Source organism: Leuciscus leuciscus (genome assembly GCF_965113295.1).
Source record: "Leuciscus leuciscus genome assembly, chromosome: 2".
Classification (NCBI taxonomy): domain Eukaryota; kingdom Metazoa; phylum Chordata; class Actinopteri; order Cypriniformes; family Leuciscidae; genus Leuciscus; species Leuciscus leuciscus.
In genome coordinates this window covers 36,728,205-36,750,602 of record NC_138726.1, presented here as the reverse complement: position 1 = coordinate 36,750,602, position 22,398 = coordinate 36,728,205, and the positions used below count along the sequence as shown (strand labels likewise).

At 38.7% G+C, this 22,398-nt stretch overlaps 1 protein-coding gene and 1 long non-coding RNA gene across 2 annotated transcripts in view; one reads left to right on the top strand and one right to left on the bottom strand.

Annotated features, from left to right (window-relative positions):
* Window positions 1-22,127, bottom strand: part of fto (FTO alpha-ketoglutarate dependent dioxygenase) — a 138,049-nt gene extending 115,922 nt beyond the window's left edge. Inside the window, exon 1 of the mRNA XM_082161172.1 lies at window positions 22,063-22,127. Within this exon, the coding sequence (XP_082017298.1) occupies window positions 22,063-22,104 (42 nt within the window). The 5' untranslated portion in view covers window positions 22,105-22,127. The remainder of the gene's footprint in view (window positions 1-22,062) is intronic.
* Window positions 8,075-12,441, top strand: LOC309492279. Its single transcript, XR_014203496.1, has 3 exons — window positions 8,075-8,988; window positions 10,511-11,948; window positions 12,106-12,441. It is a non-coding gene; the product is annotated as an uncharacterized lncRNA (long non-coding RNA).
* Window positions 22,128-22,398: the final 271 nt, after the last annotated feature.

Genomic DNA, 22,398 nt, shown 5'->3' with positions numbered 1-22,398 from the left:
GGATACACCTGGAGCCAGCTGGAGAGAAAAGCCCAAGACAGGGATGCCTGGAGAGCTCTTGTCAGCGGCCTATGCCCCAGGAGGGGTAGCAGGCATAAGTAAGGAAGTAACAACAACTAATGAAGCGATGCTGCTAATCATGAAATAAGTGACAAATTGTAAATAAACCTCAACATGCATGTGTGTCCTGTAGTCACTTGTGGTCAAATCTACTACATAGCTAGTTCACAAGAAATGCTATCAGACTGCAGGCAAAAGTAGCCCAAATAAAAAATAAAAAAAAAATGTTTTGCTCATATGCGACTCGGATCTGTGTTTTTTTGTGTGTTTTTTTTATGAACAGTACAAACCTCCAATCATTTAGTCCACTTAAAACTCATCCCTTCCTTACAATCGACTGCATGCTCGATTTCAGATATGCCTCTATCCACTCAACAACTGATGAACAAATACCAAGTGTCGCCCTACTTTTTTCTTTTTACAAATAAAACTATATGATAGAAACTTTGCATCCTCGTCTGCATCCTCTTTATCAGTTCAGCTCAGGTCAGTTTAGTACTGTGACCAGTTCACACTCGAATTCGATACTGGCCAGTGGCGACATAAAAAAGAAAAAAAAAAAGACACAACGAAATAAGATCTGAGCAATAAATCAGAATCGAGAGCTAAGACTTGCAGTTTGAACAGCTTGTTTTACGCCTGGATTTAGTACTGTCCACTTGTGACTAGATCCCTTAAATCAAATGGTAAAACTATGGCCTTAGATGAACTTGTCATGTTTTATCTAAAAAAAAGAAAAAGGCACACCGTCCGAGGGTTACAAGTGTCTCGGCATCTCCTTTGCTTTGTGAGTCAGAGATCAGACATAAGTCCCATATATGAGGCAGCAGAGAGATGAGGAAATGATTAGCCTCTCTCTCCAACTGTCTCCTGTTCTCCATGATGAAGATGGAAGTGAAGCTAAGAGCGCTGTCACCCTCCTCTGGTTAACACACACAGACCAAGGGGATAAATCATGGCTGTAGAGTCGGGATGAACCATGGGTCAGCCACACATTACACTCTCTTCAAAAACTATTCATCTTCAGTGTGTATTCAGTGGCTAGAAATAATTACTCCTACTGACCTGCATAACACCACATGACCAGTGGTCAAACCAGCTCAGGCGGAGGAGTCATCTGGGTGGAAAGAGGTGGGAGTGAATTATAAGACCCGTGAAGAGCAAAGGATGTGCCACTCAAACACACACATTCTTTCTGTGTGCGTGTCTAAACATACACACATACACACGTAAACACATACATACATACACATACATACACATACACATATACATATACATATACATATACATATACATACACATAACGTTATATATATATATATATATATATATACACACACATGCACGACGCCGACGCCGTTGAACTAGCGCTGATGAAAGCCGACATTGTTGTCGCCTCACGTCGCGGGAAAAAAGCTGCACTTGAACACACCGAGAGAACTGCTGCCGACTGTCAGCTAGAATGCGCGTTCTGCGCCTGCGTGTAAATGAGACAACTGTCTATTTCTGCAGATATATTCATCTATAGTCATCGTTCAAAAAGAGAAACCGACGCTGCAGGCTGCAGATATACAAACCGTAAACCAAGCAGTGCGTGCTTACCGTTTTGAATATCAATCCATTATTTCCTGCTAAACACTTTCTTTATTCCACTCCACTCATGTTAATATTGAAATATTCGCCAAGGAACACTCAGGTAAGATGACGTGACATTAAAACAGCCTTCTATCTGTCTGACTTTTTTGCTCGCTGTTTTGCTACTATTATCGTGCACTGCCTCGTTCACTAAGCTGAACAGCCAATCAGAGTTCCCTCTTTCACCGAAGGCGCGACGCCGATTTAACATGTGGAATCGGCCGAAAAAATGCCGACGAGGACCAATTTCAGCCGACAGTGCGGAACCTCTATGTGCGGAACACACTGTCGGCCGGCGCAAAAAACTGCCGGACAGCCGACCGTCGCCTTGGTGTGTTCCAGGCTTAAGCCAGCGGTTTTTGTGCGTCGGCCGACGATCACGAACTCGATGGAAGGGTATTCGATTCGTTGATAGTGGGGGAGGGGCATGAGAGTTGTAAACATTCAACATTTTGGTTAAGTCCACTCAATCTTCCAGGGTTGCCGACAGCAGCTTTAATCATGGGAAATGTAGGTATTATAAAAAAAATTTCAAATGTATGATTTTGGTGGTAATTTGCTCTTACTAGGTAGCGAGTTGTTAGCATAGACAGTATATAAACTGGACACAGCGACCCCATTGGATTCAACGGAAAAAAATGAAGTCAATTAGAACAACTAACTTCCTGATGGTCGAGCGTACTGCGCAGACTCAAACTGAGCTTGACGACATAGATGTGACGTGAGCAACCTGTCTGTCTTCTAGTAGCTGTGCCGAGAGAAATCTGAATCATTCCCTTCCGAAACTTGCAGAGACGGAGAGCGTGAGTAGGAGGTGTCCATGAGCTAGGAGCAGGAGTAACTTGTGCTAAGTATTCTGATTAATTACTTTGTCATTTTGCCTCCACGTCCCCCCGATTGCGCGCAAGCTTCTCCTCCTGTCCATACGGTAATCTCTCTACTGTGCGACAGAGAGTCGCGTGGTTATGACGCAATCGTTAGCCTATTTTTACAAAAACTGCTTCTACGGGGCCATAACGTAAGATACAAGGTAATGGAGCCTTTTATACATTTTCGTGTTTCTTTAGAAATAAATAATGGACAAATGGAGTCTTTAAACGCCTTAGATGTAAAGTTATTCGCTGTCAAAGTGACGCCAAAATGAATGGGAGTCAATGGGATGCTAACAGCAGGTGATGGTCCGCTAGCCAATGGCGGCGCCCGGGTAAACTTCAAAATAATATAAAACCCTGCCCCCCTGGTTGTTAGCTAGCCAAGTGGCTAACAGCTGGTAGCTTGCCAGCTGTTAACCACAGCTCACGGCTAGCTGTCATTCATCTGGATAATGTTCTTTAATGTCAGATGTGTTTACTCATTGAAAGAACATGAAGGGAAGGAATATCATGAATATCATTAATAAACATGATATTTATCAGAATAAATTAACTTTGACATCATCCTACTTCCAGGATTTGTGTTTATGTGAAATATACTATGGTTTAAAGGACAATTCTGACGCCAAATGAACCTAGGGGTTAATAACGTGTGTACCGAGTCGACCGTTCTCTGGGACATGTTTTCATGCAAACCGGAGATTAGCTGCTAACGCTAGCTTTCGGGGCATTTGGTAAATCACTATTTTATACCACTAAAAAGGCTCAAAATAGCACAACACTTCAACGGTAGCATAATAAGGGCCCCAAATGCAAACCGAAAGCACTGAGAACTTTGTAAGTGTACCGACAGTTTATTAAAAAGATAGATTATAAAGACTGTAGTTTTATGACTGTATTATAACAACGTTACATGTTTACATGCAGACTCAATCGGACGCAGTCTTTATAATCTAGTTATCTTTTTAATAAATTTTCTGTACACCTACAAAGTTCTCAATGCTTCGGTTTGCACTTCTTTCTTCTATCCTTTTCTTTTGGTATAGAATAAAATACCAGTTCGGGGTTCCTCTTTCGGCTGTTGTTGCAGCTAACTGCACAACATATTGCAGGCATTACTGAGACCGTCGGTCGTAAAGATGGCGGCGCAAAGCTACAGTGACGTCATGTGACCCGAACGAATTGTGTTATATTTTTATGCTATAAGTGGTGTTAAAAATTATTCTGCACATTAATGTGCCAATGTGTTATGATGTGAGATGTGGTGGGCTGCTGTGGGCCAGAAAGTCCAGGGCCACTTTTTGGTCCCAGTCTGCCCCTGCAACAAACATACATACATGCATACATACATATACATATACATATATTCTTCAACTGGGGGTCTGCGACTGTGATCACAAATCAATGTTTTTGTTAAAAAGATTAAAACATGGGTAAAAACAAAAAACAAAGTCAAATTTAAATACAAGCACCCTGAATCACTCACAGTGAATGTAACTTTTCTACTGTAGGCCTAGGTCATATATCATTACTTTGTCCATCTGATCCAACTATGTGTATTATTAATTTTTCAATTCACAAGAACAAATGAAGAGTTCAGAGGCAAAAGCATCTAAGTGCCATCTGAAATTATCTTCTAGAATAATAATTTTTATCAAGCTTGTATATTTAAGTTCAATAATGTCACTTAAATGGCAATGCAAATTACCTATTTATTGTCATTTAAGTGAAATTATTTAACTTAAATGTACAAGCTAAAAATGATCATTCTAGAATAAAATTTCAGATGGCACTTAGAGGCTTTTGCATCTGAACTCTTCAAATAGTCTTCTGTGGGCTTATTAGTTCTCCGTATATTCCTCTCCCCCTACTGGACTCACGAGGAACAACAGGGGCGTAAAACTGCCTGGGCCGTATCTACTGGCTGCAGGTCTGCAGCCTCCCCATTTAGCCAATAGTAGCGGTAAATTTTGTCGCATGCACGATGTGGTCGTGTCTGTCATCGTAAATCGCTAACTCTTGCAACAGATTGTGCGATTTCACCAGGGGGGCAATCATTCGGATAAAAATTGAAGCTTCCCCGGGCGCCGCCATTGATTAGCAGACCATCACCTGCTGTTAGCATTCCATTGACACCCATTCATTTTGGCTTCACTTTGACAGCGAATAACTTTACATCTGAGGCGTTTAAAGACTTCATTTGTCCATTATTTATTTCTAAAGAAACGCGAAAATATATAAAAGGCTCCATTACCTTGTATCTTACGTTATGGCCCCGTAGATGCAGTTTTTTGTAAAAATAGGCTAACGATTGCGTCATAACCACTTGACTTTCTGTCGCACAGTAGAGAGATTAGAGGTCGACCGATTCATCGGTTTTGCCGATTAATCGGCACCGATAGTTGATTGGTGGAACTATCGTTATCGGCAAAAATACATACCGATAGTTTTTCCTGGTTGCGTCCGTTGCTGGAGCGGCTGAGAAGCGCGCGCTGTCATTCATTACACAGTAAGAGAGAGCTGAGAAGGGTCTGCTGGCATCATGCAGTACAAGAGCGGCCTCTAGAGGTGTAATAAAAACTATCGCTGATGCCTCGTGTTGTTTATTTCGACACGTGATGCTGCGTGCTGCACTGAGAGCACACTGCGTGGAGAGCGCTGACATCAGATGCGCGTTTAAAGCACCGACAGCTAAAAGGTATACAGTACATTTTGTCATATCATTATAAAGTGATTCATTTGTTTACTAAATGCTGCATTAGTAGAGAAAGAACAGCACAACAGTAGCCTATGTTTGTTTGCCTTCAAGGCTGAGAGGACGCGAACATTAGTAGTACCTCAAGCGGTTAAAACACTGACAAAAATAAACTTAAGTCCGACCCGAATGTTTAATGTCACAATTGTTACCTCTATTTGCATTAGTTTATATCCAGCTGGTCACTTTTATGCATTTAATATGCAGAGAAGTTGCATATTTAAAGCTAGAGACGTAAGATAGCAAACTGATATGTTCATACAGCCGACAGAAACATAAACAAATCAGAAAAGCATTAGATTTCGGTTATTTTTTCGTCATCACTTTAATACATGTTTTGTTATTTTGATTAGATAATGATCAAGTGTTTATAAAATAGAAGCAAAAGTGTGAGACTATACATTTAATATTTATGTCATTTCAATGCTCTGGCATTGTAGATATTTAAGCATGACTGTTTGGATTTATATGAAATGATAACACTTACAATAAAATTCCATATGTAACATTAACTAAGGTTAATAACTTCTGTAGAAGGATTGTTCATTATTTGTCAATTAATTAATGTACTAATACATTTTTAAATTAAGGTTTTTATTTGTTAACCATAGTTAATGCACTATCAAACTAACATGAATGATCAAGGTGCAATTGTATTGCTCAAATATTATACCGATCAAATTTTGTTACTTTTTTATTCATTAAGTTGGCTTGAAAAATAACAGTTTAATAGTTACATTTTGAATGTAACTGGTTTTATTTGTTATTTAGAGTATTACTTTTTGTTTCAGTTTGAATGAATGTCTTTTATTGACTTCAATATTTATTCATATTATATATTTATTTCATTTAGCATGTTTTCATGGTTCAATACAGTTGTATTATTTTTATAATAAAGTTCAGCACTGTTTTACTTGGAGTGTTATGTTTGTTTTTATCCAGTATCAATTTTAAAAACTATCGGTTGATTAATCGGTTATCGGCAAGTATGGCCCAACCTAGCTATCGTTATCAGTAAAATCCACTATCGGTCGACCTCTAAGAGAGATTACCGTATATACAGGAGGAGAAGCTCGCGCCAATCGGGGGGACGTGGAGGCAAAATGACAAAATAATGAATCTACTTAGCAAAAGTTTCTCCTGCTCCTAGCTCATGGACACCTCCTACTCACGCTCTCCGTCTCTGAAAGTTTCAGAAGGGAATGATTCAGATTTCTCTCGGCACAGCTACTAGAAGACAGACGGGTTGCTCACGTCACATCTACGTCGTCAAGCTCAGTTTGAGTCTGCGCAGTACGCTCGACCATCAGGAAGTGAGAGCTTCTAATTGACTTCACTTTTCTCTGTTGAATCCAATGGGGTCGCTGTGTCCATTTATTTTTCTGTCTATGGCTGTTACACTACGTGAATTCATTCTGGCCCACACAGACGAAGATAAATAGTTGAACAAAGTCATTATTTTTGTTGTTTTTTTGTACGCAAAAAGTATTCTCAAAAAATATCTTAATTTGTGTTCCGAAGATGAACGAAAGTCTTACAGGGTTGGAAACAACATGAGGGTGAGTGATTACTGACAGAATTTTCATTTTGGGGTGAACTATCCCTTTAACATTGGAGGATTTGAACTTAAAAAAAAAAAAACATGTTTATGGTGTATACTGAAGTCTTTCCGCGGTTAAAACAACAATCCTTATGTTCATTCATTTTTATTTGATGCTATAAATTAACTAGAAGGAAGAGATGATCGGTTCACGAGCAGCTTTAACTGAGGCTCTACAGCGATCAGCAAGAGAAAAATAAATGAATGCATGTCAAAATAGATACGTGCAATGTGAATGCAAACTAATAGATTACTAGAAAAAGAATCGTATCAATATTTTTTGTTTAAATTCTATTCCAGTTATTTGTAAAAGTAATGACTTGCAAATAATCTTAAATGTCTCACTGTAGATTGCTGTTCTTGTTATGTTGCCGCCATTGCTAACATGTACGTTACTAGAGAACCCGCACTCATTTCAAATACTAAGTGATTTGATTCTTAATTATCTCACAGTAAAATTTAAATGTGAATTTTTAATAAATTTGTTGGTAAAGTTCAGTTAAATGTTTATTTGTCCATCTGACAGTAAAATTTAAATGTGAAGTTACGTGTAACTAATGTTCAGGTAAATGTTTAATTGTCCATCTGGTTAATAAAACAAAAATGTATGACTGTGCAAATACATTAAAATAATTTACAACAACTGTAAACATCTAATGAATTGTGATTTTTAATTGCAACATGTTTATTATGATGTATAAATCTAAATTTTAGCAATGAAAAGTAATTTACAGACATTGATGCATGTGCAACGACAATAATGTGCATAGTTCTGATCTATATAGCCTATTAATTTGCATTTAGCAGTTTATTTGCAAGAATTTTAATATTCATGCATCCTTACTAAACCATGAGATTCTGTTGTTTTCGCAGTATTATTACTCTTAACAGTTTCTTACTGTATTAGCTGTGTATAGTACTGTATTGGCTGTATAATCTTACTGCAGATTCAATGCATTCAGGGAAAATATTAGCCTAATAATAGCCTACTGTAAATCTAAATACAGTACTAAATGACCACGAAAAACCACCACACACCTCCTCACACAACGGGTCTGTGACTAACAGTTAGTTTCATCATGAAGATTGAAGCCCACAAGAGTATGGTAGGTTAACTTTTATTTCTAGATCTTTTAATCATTTAAAATGTTTAATTCTGATGTTATTTGCTAGATATAAAGCTACATTTTATTTAATACGTTTTCATAATAATATTTGAGCAAGTATTCAATTTCCGAGTTAAAGCTGTGCTACTGGCCTTTTCCTCCCGCATCGTCGTGAAGATGAAAGGCCTAGGAGTATGTTCAATTGGAAGGTATACCTTAAAACACATGTACAATCGTCTTGTACATATATTATTCTAATGTTATTTGCTCAATTTCCCAGTAAAGCTGTGCTAACTAATATTTTCCTCCTGCAGCGACGCTGGCAGACCGGCCGGTCCATCCTGAGACAGTCGGAAAGAGTCGTTGCGAAAAAGACCTTTTTCTTTACAGCATATGGTTTTAAACGTTTTAAGACAATATTAATTCACTTGTTGTTGTTGTATACTACTAATAATTAAGTATTTTAACTCTTTTATTGTTAGATTTATATTATATTTCCAACATTTATTTTTCACTGACACAGTGTGTTACTGTGATTTTACTGGTATGGCTATAAATTATTTTGTTCATCGATGAAATTATGGTTAATATGCTAGTAAATCTGTATATTTGATTGAAGTTCAGCTATGAAATGTAAAAGATGAAACATGAATAAAGCTGTTGATGTGAAGCAAAAACTTGTGTTATTGAATATATAACAGTAAAATAAAAAAATTAAAAATAAATAACAGAAAATTATGTACTTTGTTTTACAGTATGCATAAAACTAATGTTGTTAATTTTACAGTAATTTGACAAAATACAGAAGTTTGCTGGCTATTTGTTTCCAGCCAGTTATTGTTGATTTTACTCTTTTTTTTTTTTAAATGTAAGTGTACTGAACCTCACAGCAATATGAATCCATCTTTTTGTACATTAGTGCCTGGATAATATAACACTGAGTATAGTTTTATAAATGTACATTAAAGGTGCTCTAAGTGATGCCACGTCACTCCTCTGTTCATCTCTCTGCACTGGCTACCTCTAGCTGCTCGCATCAAGTTCAAGGCACTGACGCTTGCTTACAGAACTATCACAGGCTCAGCTCCCTCCTACTTTCACTCACTCCTACGAGTCTACATCCCTACCAGACACCTACGATCGGTCAACGAGCGACGTCTTGTGGTTCCATCACAGAAAGCCACAAAATCACTTTCCAGAACATTCTCATTTACAGTTCCATGCTGGTGGAACGCTCTCCCCACCCTCATCCGGAATGCAGAATCCCTGACAACATTCAAAAAACAGCTGAAAACCAATCTCTTCCGTGAGCACTTAACCTTATAAAAAATAAAAAAAAATCCTTTCCCTTTGAAACATCACTTATCAGGCTTATGCTACTCTGAATAATACCTGAACTTCGTATTTTGAGCACTTCCTGCGTTGTTGTTGCTTTTGCCTCTTTATGATGACTCGCTGAACTTAGTCCTAATTTGTAAGTCGCTTTGGATAAGGGCGTCTGCTAAATGACTAAATGTAAATGTAAATGTAAATGTAAATGTGATGCCACGCGTTTTTTAGGCCAAAACATTTTTTGTCACATACAGCAAACACCTCCTCACTATCCGCTAGCTGCCTGTCCCCTGAACACACTGTAAAAAAACGCGGTCTCTCTAGACACCACAGGCTCCACAAACGGCAACAAAAACAAACTGGGCTCACCCGCACCACGAAACACAACAAACAGTGCTCCAGCCAATCACCGACAAGAAGTATTTGAGGGGTGTGGTTTGGGGGTTAGTGCGCGTGGACATGAAGGGGGTGTGGAGGAGAGACGAGAGAGAAGCATGAAGAGGGAAGTTTGAATTATGGCCGACACACGACTAAAGAGACGACGTTCCGATGAACAAATTGTAAAGAAGAGGGACAAGGATAAGGAACCCGCGAAGTCCCGAATTTACATCGGAAAAACCCTCGAAATGTGGCGAGAACTCCGCCGGCAGAAGGGCTTCCAATCAGACATTCAGTTGCTCTGTTTTTGCAGAACAGGTAAATCCATTTTTCACCCACTGTTTGTTATGGACTTGAATGTTCATTTATAGGCTATTGACAACTTTGACTAAATTTGTTTACGACGCCGCCGTTGTTTATGCTCACTGGGAAACGCGAAGCTAACGTTATCTTGCTACTATTGCGTCCTTGTATGGGAGCTAACGTTATAGTTATAACCTCAGGTGGCGAAACGATTTTAAGACAATGTTTCTCTTTTTCTGCATTCTGTTCTGCAATATATAAAAGCATTTATCTAACTTTGTGACATTACACATTGAATGAAGTATCAGTAAAACTTAACTTTGTTTTTAGTGACTACTTTGACTTTCCTTTATGCTGGAAGGGAGGGGAGGAGGGAGGAGACGGGATGAGGAGGAGGGAGGGTCTAGATAGCCTCCGTTTTGTTTGACAACAATTCGAATGTCAACACTCTCAGCATCACTTAGAGCACCTTTAATATAAAAATAAACAAAAAAATGCTAGATTTACAAATCATAATAACTGTGGGAACACATCATCACAGTCTGTGAAAAGAGTCCATTGAAATGATGTCAGGAGGACACTGTCATAAAAGCAGGTATGGCTTGACATAAGTATTTTCCTCTCTGAGCTGACAAGCCAGGTGCACGTTTAATTAGCACAAGAGAAACCAACACACACACACACACACACACACAGCAGGCTAATCAGGTGTCACTGCACTGTTTGAAAAACTAAAATCTGAATGCTAATGTACTAAAATCCTACTGATTGACTTGCATAATATTTTGGAACACAGTGCATGCTGCAAATAAAATGAATGTAAATTATATGTAAATAAGTTATATTACCAAACAAAATAAAATATCAGTAGCTCAAAAAGGGACAATTGAAATAAATAATAAAACGACTATAATAAAGAAAGAATAAGACTGTGCAAGTAATAAGTTCAGTGATGGAAACACATCAGACAGCAGACCACTCACTGTCCCATCAGAGATCCACATCTAAACATACACACAGACTCAATTCTCTAGTGTTTACCTCTCTTTTACTGTCTTCCTGAATACATTAGCTAACTGAAAAACACACACTGAAGTGACAGCAGCGACACTTCCTCCCCGTCGCCATGGCAACCCAGATTATCACGACTGAGCGGGAGGGAAGAAAGGATACATAAATTAATTAAAGTTTAAAAAAAAAAAAACAAGTAGAGAATTAAAGTTGGTACATCTGTCAGCGACTCAGCTCTGCTCGCTAATACTTGTGTTGGAACATTTATACCCTTGAAGTAAATGATCCGCTGTGTAATTGGCAGCGGAGGAGAGGAGAGAGGGATGATGCGGATCCTGGAAGAGCTGATAAGGAAGCTCTCTTTCTCCAGAACCAGGAAAAGAGAAGAAATATGTTTAAAAAAAACTTGCCGTTTAATCCCCATTGTCATCATTGAGCAGGGGACGCCATTACAAACAGAGATATCCAACCGAAGCTGTCTGAGTGTGAGGAACAGAAGACAGTGTGTGGCACGTGCGTGTGTGTGTGTGTGTGTGTGTGTGTGAGAGAGAGAGAGAGAGAAGGGAACCAGGTTCCTGGATTAGTCCAATCCATACGTGCCATCAGTCAATGGCGAGGAGGCCTGTCAAGAGTGTCAACCGCACAAACACACACACACCACAAATGGAGAAAATGTCAGACAATCTATGTGTGACAATGCGATTAAGCAAAAATGTGTTCCGAACCCGTATATACACTGCTCAAACACACACATACACAGTAAGAAAGTATCAGAGAAAGATTATGTTCATGATCACATACATACAGTATGTCATACTGATCTGGCTGTTTATAAGCAAACATTACTGTACGTCAGCTTTAAGTGTGTGACACAAGTGTGTGTGTGTGTGTGTGTGTGTGTGTGTGTGTGTGTGTGTGTGTGTGTGTGTGTGTGTGTGTGTGTGTGTGTGTGTGTGTGTGTGTGTGTGTGTGTGTGTGTGTGTGTGTGTGTGTGTGTGTGTGTGTGTGTGTGTGTGTGTGTGTGTGTGTGTGTGTGTGTGTGTGGTCCAGGTATACTCTAGCCTACATTATGGAGACAAAATGTACCCACAAAGATGGCAATATCCGAAATTCTTGTCCTTTTGGGGGCATTTCTTATCCCCATGAGGAAAACAGCTTACTAATTATACTAAATGATGTTTTTTGAAAACGTAAAATGCAGAAAGTTTTCTGTGACGGGTTGTATGTGTGGGTTCTTTGATAAAAAAAATAAGAAAAAATAAAAAAAAACATTAAGTGTATAACTGAAAAATAACCAAAGCACTATTTTCCATAAACGTAACAATATTAGGACTAATGTAACAATAGCATGCATTACTGTTAAGAACATTCCTCAAAATATATTTCTATTATACACAAAAAATATCTAAACTAGTAGTTCTGGGTTTTGACCCATAAATTGTATAGAAAGAAGAAATTTACTTAAATCAGTGGTCTCAAACTCAATTCCTGGAGGGAGTTCCAACTCACGCCAGCTTGGACGTTTCTAGTAATCCTGAATACCTTTATTAGCTGGTTCAGGTGTGTTTGATAGGGTTGGAGCAAAGCAGTACAGCCCACAGTCACACAGACTCATATTTTATTTTGGATCATAAGTAATTTATTGACAATAACAAAAAAAAATTATTCATAAAGTCAAAATGAAAAAAAGTAAAATATTCCGACAGTGTGACGAAGTTGGGACTCCTTTGCAGATACTGGTTTCTTTTCATCAGCCTCTAAAGGGTTAAAGTACACTCTGACTTGATGTGTAAATGCATTTACACCATGGATTATATTTTTACATAGCCTATGTTTAAAACTTACTTTAAAACTTAAGGAAGTTTGGCTTTTGGAGATTACCAAATGCAGCAGCAGCAAAAAAACAAACAAAACAAAAAACACACCAAGTGCATAAACATCCCCCTAAAACAAAGCATGATGGGACAGACATCTTCCATTCAGCCAGTCTCGCAAGGAGAACCGGACACTGACGTCTGCTCATCACCATAACAGCTGAACTTGAACCACCAACCTTGGCTGATCTCATCTAAATAAACAACAGGAGAGACTAGAGGTCTGGCCCTATCACAAACACACAGACAGAGAGAGAGAGAGAGACAGAGACAGAGACAGAGAGAGACAGAGAGAGAGAGAGAAGAGCATATGATAGACAGAAAAACAGAGCAGCTTTCTTTATGCAGCCCTGATCATGTGCTTGACAGAAGTTCAGGGTGAACTTACAGCTGGATGACCAGGGGCACAGAGACTGAGAGAGCGAGAAAGACAGCCAGAAACAGAGAGAGAGGGAGTTTTGACAGTAAAATTACCACAAGCATACCAATGAGCGTTCAATAGGCCACCGCTCACAACCAAAACTGTGTGTGTGTGTGTGTGTGTGTGTGTGTGTGTGTGTGTGTGTGTACTGGTAAAGGCAGAAGAGACAGTAATGAGAGGCCAGTGTCATGCATCAGTGGTCATTCAAGCGCTGACTCTCGCTCTCACTTTCACTCCTCCTGCACCTCACCTTGAAAAAAGAGCATCACAAACTAGACATTTGACAAGGTGTCATTTAACCTGTTGATATGGTGGTGCCACTCTTTCAAAATGCCAACAAAAGTTGTAACGAAGTGAAGAAAACAATGGCCTTGTACATACTGCAGCTAAATATGGACGTCCCTCCTATTTCTGAATGCTTACTGCTGTTCTCTGCACAAAGAGCTCAGTCCATTACAGGAATGACAACCACATTCTAACTGAACTTACTCCTGAAAAAATCAGAAAGTGATTTGTAAGAGATGAATAAATCCTTCAAAACATTTAACTGGTAAAAAAAACAGCTCCCTCTAAATAGGACAAGCAAATGATTTGAGAAATTGATTGACAAATAGAAAAACAGCTCCAAACCGGTTTAACAATTGGTATCCATGTTTTTAGGTTTACAACTGTGAGAAGTCAAAATGTTGCAATGGTTCTCAATCATCCCAATTACACACACACACACACACATATATTTTACCAGCATTACAGCAGTAACATTATTTATCATATTAATTACTTAGCTTCAAACAACCACCAAAGGCTCATTTTCAATCCTAAGCCTAAAAATTTGAAAGATTTATTTTCCAAACTGATTAAACACAAACCCTGTCCTAGCTGATTTCATTGGTCAACTCAAGTATGCATGCAGTAACCCGTCAAGAAGAGTTCAGATTTCAGAAAAATCAGGATTTACTAATGATTTGCAACCAAACAATTGACGTTTGGACAGTCTTTTCTTTTAAAATATCTTATTTTATGTTTCACAGAAGAAAGACATACAGGTTTGGAATGACATGAGGGTGAGTAAATGGCAGAATATTCATTTTTGGTTGAACAAAGATATGCATTAATTTTACACTAAACAAATAATACGATCACTGAGTTAAAAAAAAACACTTTTGAACAATATCTTTAATGTGAGGATCAATATTGATCAATCGACCCATCTCAATTAAACTTTTTTTTTTTTTTACATTATAAGCAACAGCTGTAAAAATCTAGCTAATTGATCTGAGAAGCCTCTAAATCCATTGCCTGTGCGCACCCAGCAGTAGGCTAGGTTGGCAGGGCAGGATACATTTTCCTGTCTGGCACATGCAGACATAAAGCACAGCCTTCCAACTGGCACAACTATGGGGCAGTGCCTCGTCACCCATTGGGCATCCACACACACACACACATACGCCAGGTGCTCAGGCCCACTTTCACTCCCCTCATTTTTAGAACATAACTTATGATGTACAAATTAAGAGTTAGTGTTTACAGGCTCTAGTGAAAGTGGCCTCCTGTAGTTCCAGTGAAAGAGGGACTTTGGACTGGCAATAGGAAGCAGATGTTGGGCAAAGGGCTGCCATTAGCTAGTTTCCCTTTACAAGAAAAGGTGAGCTATTACACAAGAAAATAAATTCACAAATAAACAGCGAAGAAGGGGCCTGCTGTTCAGTGGAGCAGCCAGATGGAAAAATTATAGAGTGATTTTTCTTATTTTTTGACATTCCATGTTATTGCATTATGCAATGTTAAAAAACATTTTATTAATCATTTATTTATATATGAAAAGAAAATACTATGAATAGAATTAGAAGACTGATCACAAGGCTTTCGAACTAATTTGAATGGAAGCCCCTTACGAATAAACTGTTGAAGTCTAGGTTACAAGGTCAATCTCATGTTTATTCAAAGCTTTTCTGAGGTGACCCTATTGTAATTGATCACATTGATTATTGACTATACATCACCACTGATCAGCCAATAGCTGCCAAATCAACCCCTATGAATGTGCCAGACCTCCCCCTTGAGCCATACATAACTAACTGAGGCATGTTTGGTCTTCATGTACCTAGGCCCTGCTAGTAGACGAGGGAGACACATTCTGTTTACACCTGGTGTTTTAATCCATCTATTTTGTCCACTTTCAAATCACCCACTTCCTGATTTCTTTGAGGGGAGGGTCTATGGGCAGGTAAATGTTTTTTTCATTTTTTGATTTTTCTATATAAATGGACAAAATAAGCTCAAGCAATTTATGAACAAGAGTGTATAGGCCGAACGGTGTGAGTGTGTGTTAGAAATCAAGAATGGTGAAAGAATATTGTGCTTGGTACGTTTTTGTCTTCAAACCAACCTTCGGTCTTCAGCCGCCAAAGTTTAAATCCCGTCTGGCTAGCGCGCTTCCCACAATGTTTACTCAGTAGTTCAGTATGCGGAGTCTTTTGTGGCTGTTGGAACGCATTCGAATACATTCGAATACACTACCTCTGGAAGTGGTCGAAAGTGGACAAGTTTTAGACCTTGTTTACACCTGTATTTAGCGTCGTCCACTTGTGATCAGATTGATAAATGCATCTTAAACAGGGCCTTATTGTTATCGAATTGGGTATACAGCTGGTGACATAAATGTGAAAAACAAATATAAATCCAATCTACTCTACTGCACTATATGCAAATACAGTATAACAGCCTAATATGTAGCTGCATTTGACACGGCTCACAAAACTAAAAATAGGTGGCTTCTCGGATTGCTTTCTGTCTCAAATACATATTGGATGGCATAGACAGTTCGCCTTTTTGTGATCAGATCTTATGAGTATGCATAACCAAGAATAAATACCCCCTTACAAGTGACATTTTAACACAATTCGATTTAAACACAAAAACTAAATGTTAGAATGAAGGTAAAATCAAATGACAAATCCAACCTTAAGACTCATAGAACCAATTATAATCTTAGACAGACTATAAAAAGAACATAAAAGCTGATCAGCCCTTTTAAGAAGAAACAATCCTGAAGCCCAACTTTACAAATTAATGTCTTTATAAAAATGACATTATTAAACAGAACCATAAAGAGGGTCAGACATCTAACGGGATGTTTATAATGTGCATAATATGGGCCTATAATACAAACCCACATGAATATCTGATAAACAAAGCATGAACATCAGCCTATATGATCAATATTCTTAGTAACTGCAAATAAGATGTAATGGAAATGAAGAAAATAAACATAAAAAGGCATTTAGGGGATGGGGATGTGTGTGTGTGTGTGTGTGTGTGTGTGTGTGTGTGTGTGTGTGTGTGTGTGTGTGTGTGTGTGTGTGTGTGTGTGTGTGTGTGTGTGTGTGTGTGTGTGTGTGTGTGTGTGTGTGTGTGTGTGTGTGTGTGTGTGTGTGTGTGTGTGTGTGTGTGTGTGTGTGTGTGTGTGTGTGTGTGTGTGTGTGTGTGTGTGTGTGTGTGTGTGTGTGTGTGTGGACACGGGACCTCTTGATGATATAAAGGTGAAAAGCTTCACAACAAACAAATCAACCTTAATCCACACATTGGATCAATGCGGCTGCTATAGGCCTCAGGGTCGCCTTATATTACTCCTCAAACTTCATATTCACTCATTGATTTGCTTTTCAGAATAGTATATCACTGAGCTCCAATGGGAGAACGGATAGAGACAGGGGCCAGGGTCAAGCACAGCTCGCATACATGTTAGCGTAATATTGATGTCCCAGCAGAAAGAAATGACTAAATATCCAGATCAATATCTAGTTTCCCTGCAACAGCAGAGCAACGAGGTGGGGAAATATAAATATACATCTTTATGACCACAGAAGCCATCATAATGAGAGAGCTGAATGAATGTTTCCCTTAAGGTGAAGTGTTTGATTAGCAGAGGGCAGAGGTTATTGCCGATATGCTGATACAGGAAAACGAGACTGATGGCTCAGGCCGGGCAGGGGCTGCGGAGATGACAGCAGAACAGGGCTGAGCTGAAGTAAGGCCTGTTCGTACATGTTAATCGAGCTTTGAGACATTAGTGATGAAGCGGATTTCATCATCAGGTGCTAAGGGCTTATGGAAGGAACTGGAGCATTCATGAAAAAAAGTTCGGAAAGAACATAGGATAATCTAAGGATGTACCTCGTCACTCATTTAAAGGTTAGCCTACATAAGTAAACATTTTCATCTTAGACACAAACTTTAAAAGTTCATTCAAACATTTGACCTAAAGAAAAAACTTGGTTCAGGTGACAAACTATCATTCAAAAGTTTAGGGTCAGTAAAAAAAAAAAAATTATTATTATTTTTATTAATACTTAAATTCATACTTTTATTCAGCAAGGATGCATAAAATTTTACTGTATTTTTATCAAATCGTGAGCATTGAGCACAAGAGACTTTTTAAAACATTTGAAAGGTAGTGTATTGAAATTTGGGCATAACTGAAGAGTTAGCCTATGCTGCATCAGAGTAAATGAATGAAAGAAATATATTACTATTGTGCAATAATAAATGTAAAATAAATAAAAAAAGACACTTATTAAACACGTTACATTTACTGTATTATATATAAAAAAAGAAAACTCTATATAAAAACAATACCTGTATAAAATAAATCCAATAATAATCAAAAACAGCAATAAAAAAAAAATTTATCTGATGAGTAAAGTGTGAAAACACAATCAAAATCTGCTTCCTCTTTTTTGAAGCCTAGTGTTGTCATATCAGCCATTCCTTAATTGAAAACGGTTTCACCAGGAGTCCAGTAAAACACTTGATCAAGGATCTGGCAAGGCAGGTGTTTTTACTTGCCATTTAGCAGATGGCTTCACCAATGGATATGGATCAGCCTAGACTTATTTACAGCTCCAAACCATTAGAAAAGACAGCGGCACACTCACGGTTCAACTCAAACACAGACTAACTACCATAAAAAAGGCAGAAGAGCAGATAATGTGTTACCTCTTAATTAAACAAACACCTAGGCTATGCCTGTACTTAATCACCAAGTCCACTCACTATCCCTCTGTGTATCATAAAACAAAAGACTGACTAAGGGGACATTCAATGACCACCATCCAACCCTCGACCCTTAAATCACAGGCTTTGTGGGGTCTTGTGCAGGGCCTGTGGGTGGCAGCAGTGGAAAGACTGACACGGTGCTGTGGCAGTAAGTAATGCGCGTGTGGATTAGCGGTATGATGGCCTGATCAATACCAGCGGTTCCAGCCATTAGGAATGCAGCAGAAAACGACCCCCTATGGCAATAAAGCACAGTGTCCGCCTGCTACTTCATTTGCTGCCTCCATTAGTGTAATGGTATCATTATCAACTGTGGCAGTATTTTTTTCTAACACTCCCACCCTCCCTCGTTTCCCTCGCCTGTTTTTTCGTCCTTTCAGATTTCAGGAATCAGAAGTCATGAGCTACACTACACTGCCTGCGTATTTGCTTTAATTTTTTTTCTTTCTTTTTGCATCACCGGATATAAATCTGCCCCTAGCACAGCTTGAACACCGGTCTAATTATGTATTCCTGAGTGTGTTTTATGTGGCTGTCCGACACTGTTTCTCTATTATGGACTCATTAATAGGACGTAGGCATACGGTGACGAACAGAGAGGGGGAAAACGACAAGGGGGGGCAGGAAAGCTGCTGATTACGCCGAAAGTGACACCACCTCCCGCTAAAACACCGGCTCCGACATGACAGCGGCTCGGCATTAGGACCTATAAATCGTTACTTTAACACTAATTTACAGAGGAACATTTTGTGGGAGAAATTGATTAATCAAGACTGGCTGTGTGGCCTCATAATCAGGCCTGAACTGAAGCTAGCTGTTAATTTAACAGAATTGCCAAGGGGAACACAAAACATTTTAATGAGTGTTCAGAAACGAAATAGCCTAAACAGCTTTCTCCAGCAAAACACACGAGCCGAGAAAGCCAATGAGCCGAGAACTCTCTGAAAGATGGGACGGGAGGAGTGAAAGCCTCTGAACATCTGGCAACCCTCTGTGCTCCTCACGTACACTGCTGCGAAATAACGAAAATCATTATTTCTTTATTTTACAATTTTTGTTTATTTATTTAACTACTGTTTTTTTTTATTTCTATCAAATGCACTATTCATCACAGTAAAAGCTAATCATACCAGGCAGTCATCAACAAAGGTGTCAAAAGCAGCAACGGATGCCAACAAGTTTGTGAGTGCAAAGAAATGCAAAACATGCTCAACAAGTGGAAGGAGGAAAAAAACAAGAAAGCACTTTTCTATTTCATAACTGTGAGGAAAGAAAAACAACAGGGACAACATCCCTCTGCCAATACAATAAAGAGGCCAAAATGGCATTTATAATTGAATAATGCTTCAGTGAGATATTTGTGGTCACCCTGGCAACGTTAAAACCAGAAACTCAGATTGTCCAATGTCTCTTGATCAACTATTAAAACAGTATTTTCGGGTTGAAGGCCATGTGAGGCTACTTCTAAAAGCATGAAGTCAGTTTTTAATAGGCTATTAGCCAATAGTCTCCCTTTTTTAGTGCATGATAATGGAAGTGGTCTTTTTTATCATACACATGTGCCACATATGGTTAGGAAATGCCTGGCAAAGCTGAACTAAGAATAAATATAATTCCTTTTTGAGAAGGATAGTTCACATGCTACTACATCCTATAGGCTAGTTTTTGAGCATTTAAATGCACACGTTTATGGCTGAGACAACAATGTACTCTCCTTTATTTAATATCATGATTTAATGGACATGCATTTTATATTAAGGCACCGCAGGAATACACACACCAGTCCCTCTGTCTAGCTGATCAGCGTTTTTTTGCCCTGATCCCTTTATTTTTGTGAAGGAGAGAGATGAGTTGTGGCAAGATAGCAGAGCTACGTCTGTCCGTCTGCTGTACAGACCCAAAACTAGCTGGATCAAGTTCTCAGAGAGACGGAGATTCATCTGGTCATGTGGCAGCTGCAATAAAGTGGAGGAACCACACACTACATAGATTCCCTGCTGTCAGACATGATCCAAAAGCATGCATCAGAGAGAGAGAGAGAGAGCGGACTAAAACTGAACAAAATAAAGAAAAGGGAATGGGAAATTAATGGTATGGTTCAGGAAAGAGATAACTGAAGAGAAACGGGCTGCTGACAAAACTTCTGACAACTAATAACTTCACTGAAGTCGTGTTAACAAATCAAACACTTTGAAATGCAAACAAAACACCTAGGCTAATTAGTATGAATTTTGACTATCAAACCAAAGCACATAACCACAGACCATATCAGAAAGTGACATGTCAACTTGTCAAGTACAATTATAAATACATTTAACATTTTTAAATATGCCAGCCTGTCAAACTTTACTTCCATCTATTTCATTAATGATTAGAGACAGGTGCTAGAAATTTAGGCTACCTTTACCATATCTCTCATTAAAGGGGCAATATTTGGTCCTGGATTTGATTTTTGATGCATTCTGTACCCTTTAGGAGGACATTTGTTTCCTATCCATATGAAAACACAGTATAGGCCTAATCCTTTATTACTACAAACTTAACAGACCTAGTATGTATGGGATATAACAAAATATATCAAAGTATTATTATTAGATAAAAAAATTCACTTCAGGGGTAGGCTATTTGTTGCCTTGATTAATTTGTGACCCTGAGAGAAAACACTATTAATCTCTGGAATACTGGATTTTTATTGGTCATGGGTTTGAATGCATGAACTGATCAAAAGTATACCTGCTTGAATGCAAAAAGCTATATGGTGTTCATGTAAGTGAGATGTTTGTAAAATAAAACAACTTCAAATTAATATTTTTCTGTCATTGTATCTGTTAAGCAGCTATGTAAAAAGTGGGATAAACCCCTTCATAAACAAAAAAAGAAAAGTGAAGTCCGCACACTGCAAGCTACTCCAGATACATTTATTGAAAGCACAACGTTTCGACCATCAGGTCTTCATCAGGTACAGTACAGTTTTATAAACCCCTTCATAACCAGGGTTTATGTACTTGTGATAAAGACCGATATATCACTGTATATACATTCAGGACCAACAAGCTTCACACCATGATGCTTCACAAAAGACACACTGAAAAAAGTTAAAAGTTCAGATAAATACAGCAGCACCACAACCGTTATTTCTATTACACAGTCTATGCTAAATTAAAAACACGACCCATTTCATTTCCAGACCAACTCATGGATGAATCACCCGTCAAGTTCGAAAACACGACACATGCGCTTCAATAAATTGGTCAAATAAATTAGGAATAGTCGGTTTAACAGATACACCTGCAGAGTGACAAAAACATGGACACGCGTCTTCTCTTGACTTCATTCATTAGCACCATGATTGAAAGCACTGCAATGCCGCTACACCGGCAAAGTCAGTGTGTGGCAGTCATGAGAAAACACTCCCCCCGCGCTGTGCCTCAACACACACTCGTGCGTGCCGGATGACTCTGTACAGAGAACTCTTGCGATAAAAGAAAGCAAACATTACAGGAGCATTCAGCAGCATCACATATGCGCACTTCAAATGAACACACAGCACCAACCAGCGCGTGCAATACCGCAACGGACACGCTGTACGGTGTATTACAAACTCTACAACTACATGTGGTGCTTGGCGAACTGAGAGAAAACTATAAGCGATACCTTTCTCCTCTTTTCCCTCTCACTGTCATCCGATCTTTTCATGTTCCTGAAGTACTGTTTACGCTGCCTCGGTTTCATTGAGCGCCGTGCTGGGCTATGTAGTCTTCAGATTGTTCCGTTAGCGTGTGGAATTTTCTTGAGTATATTTAAATATACACTTAGCGATGTTTATGAATTTATAGGAAATGTGAATGACAATGAACACGTTTTTTTTATTTTATATAAGTGTTTTATTTTTAAGTCGTACCTGGTATTCCGGCTAGGACTGCATTTCCCAGAATCCTCGCGCCAGGAAAACCACGCTTGTATTTTGAGTAGAACCGGAAGTGGATATGG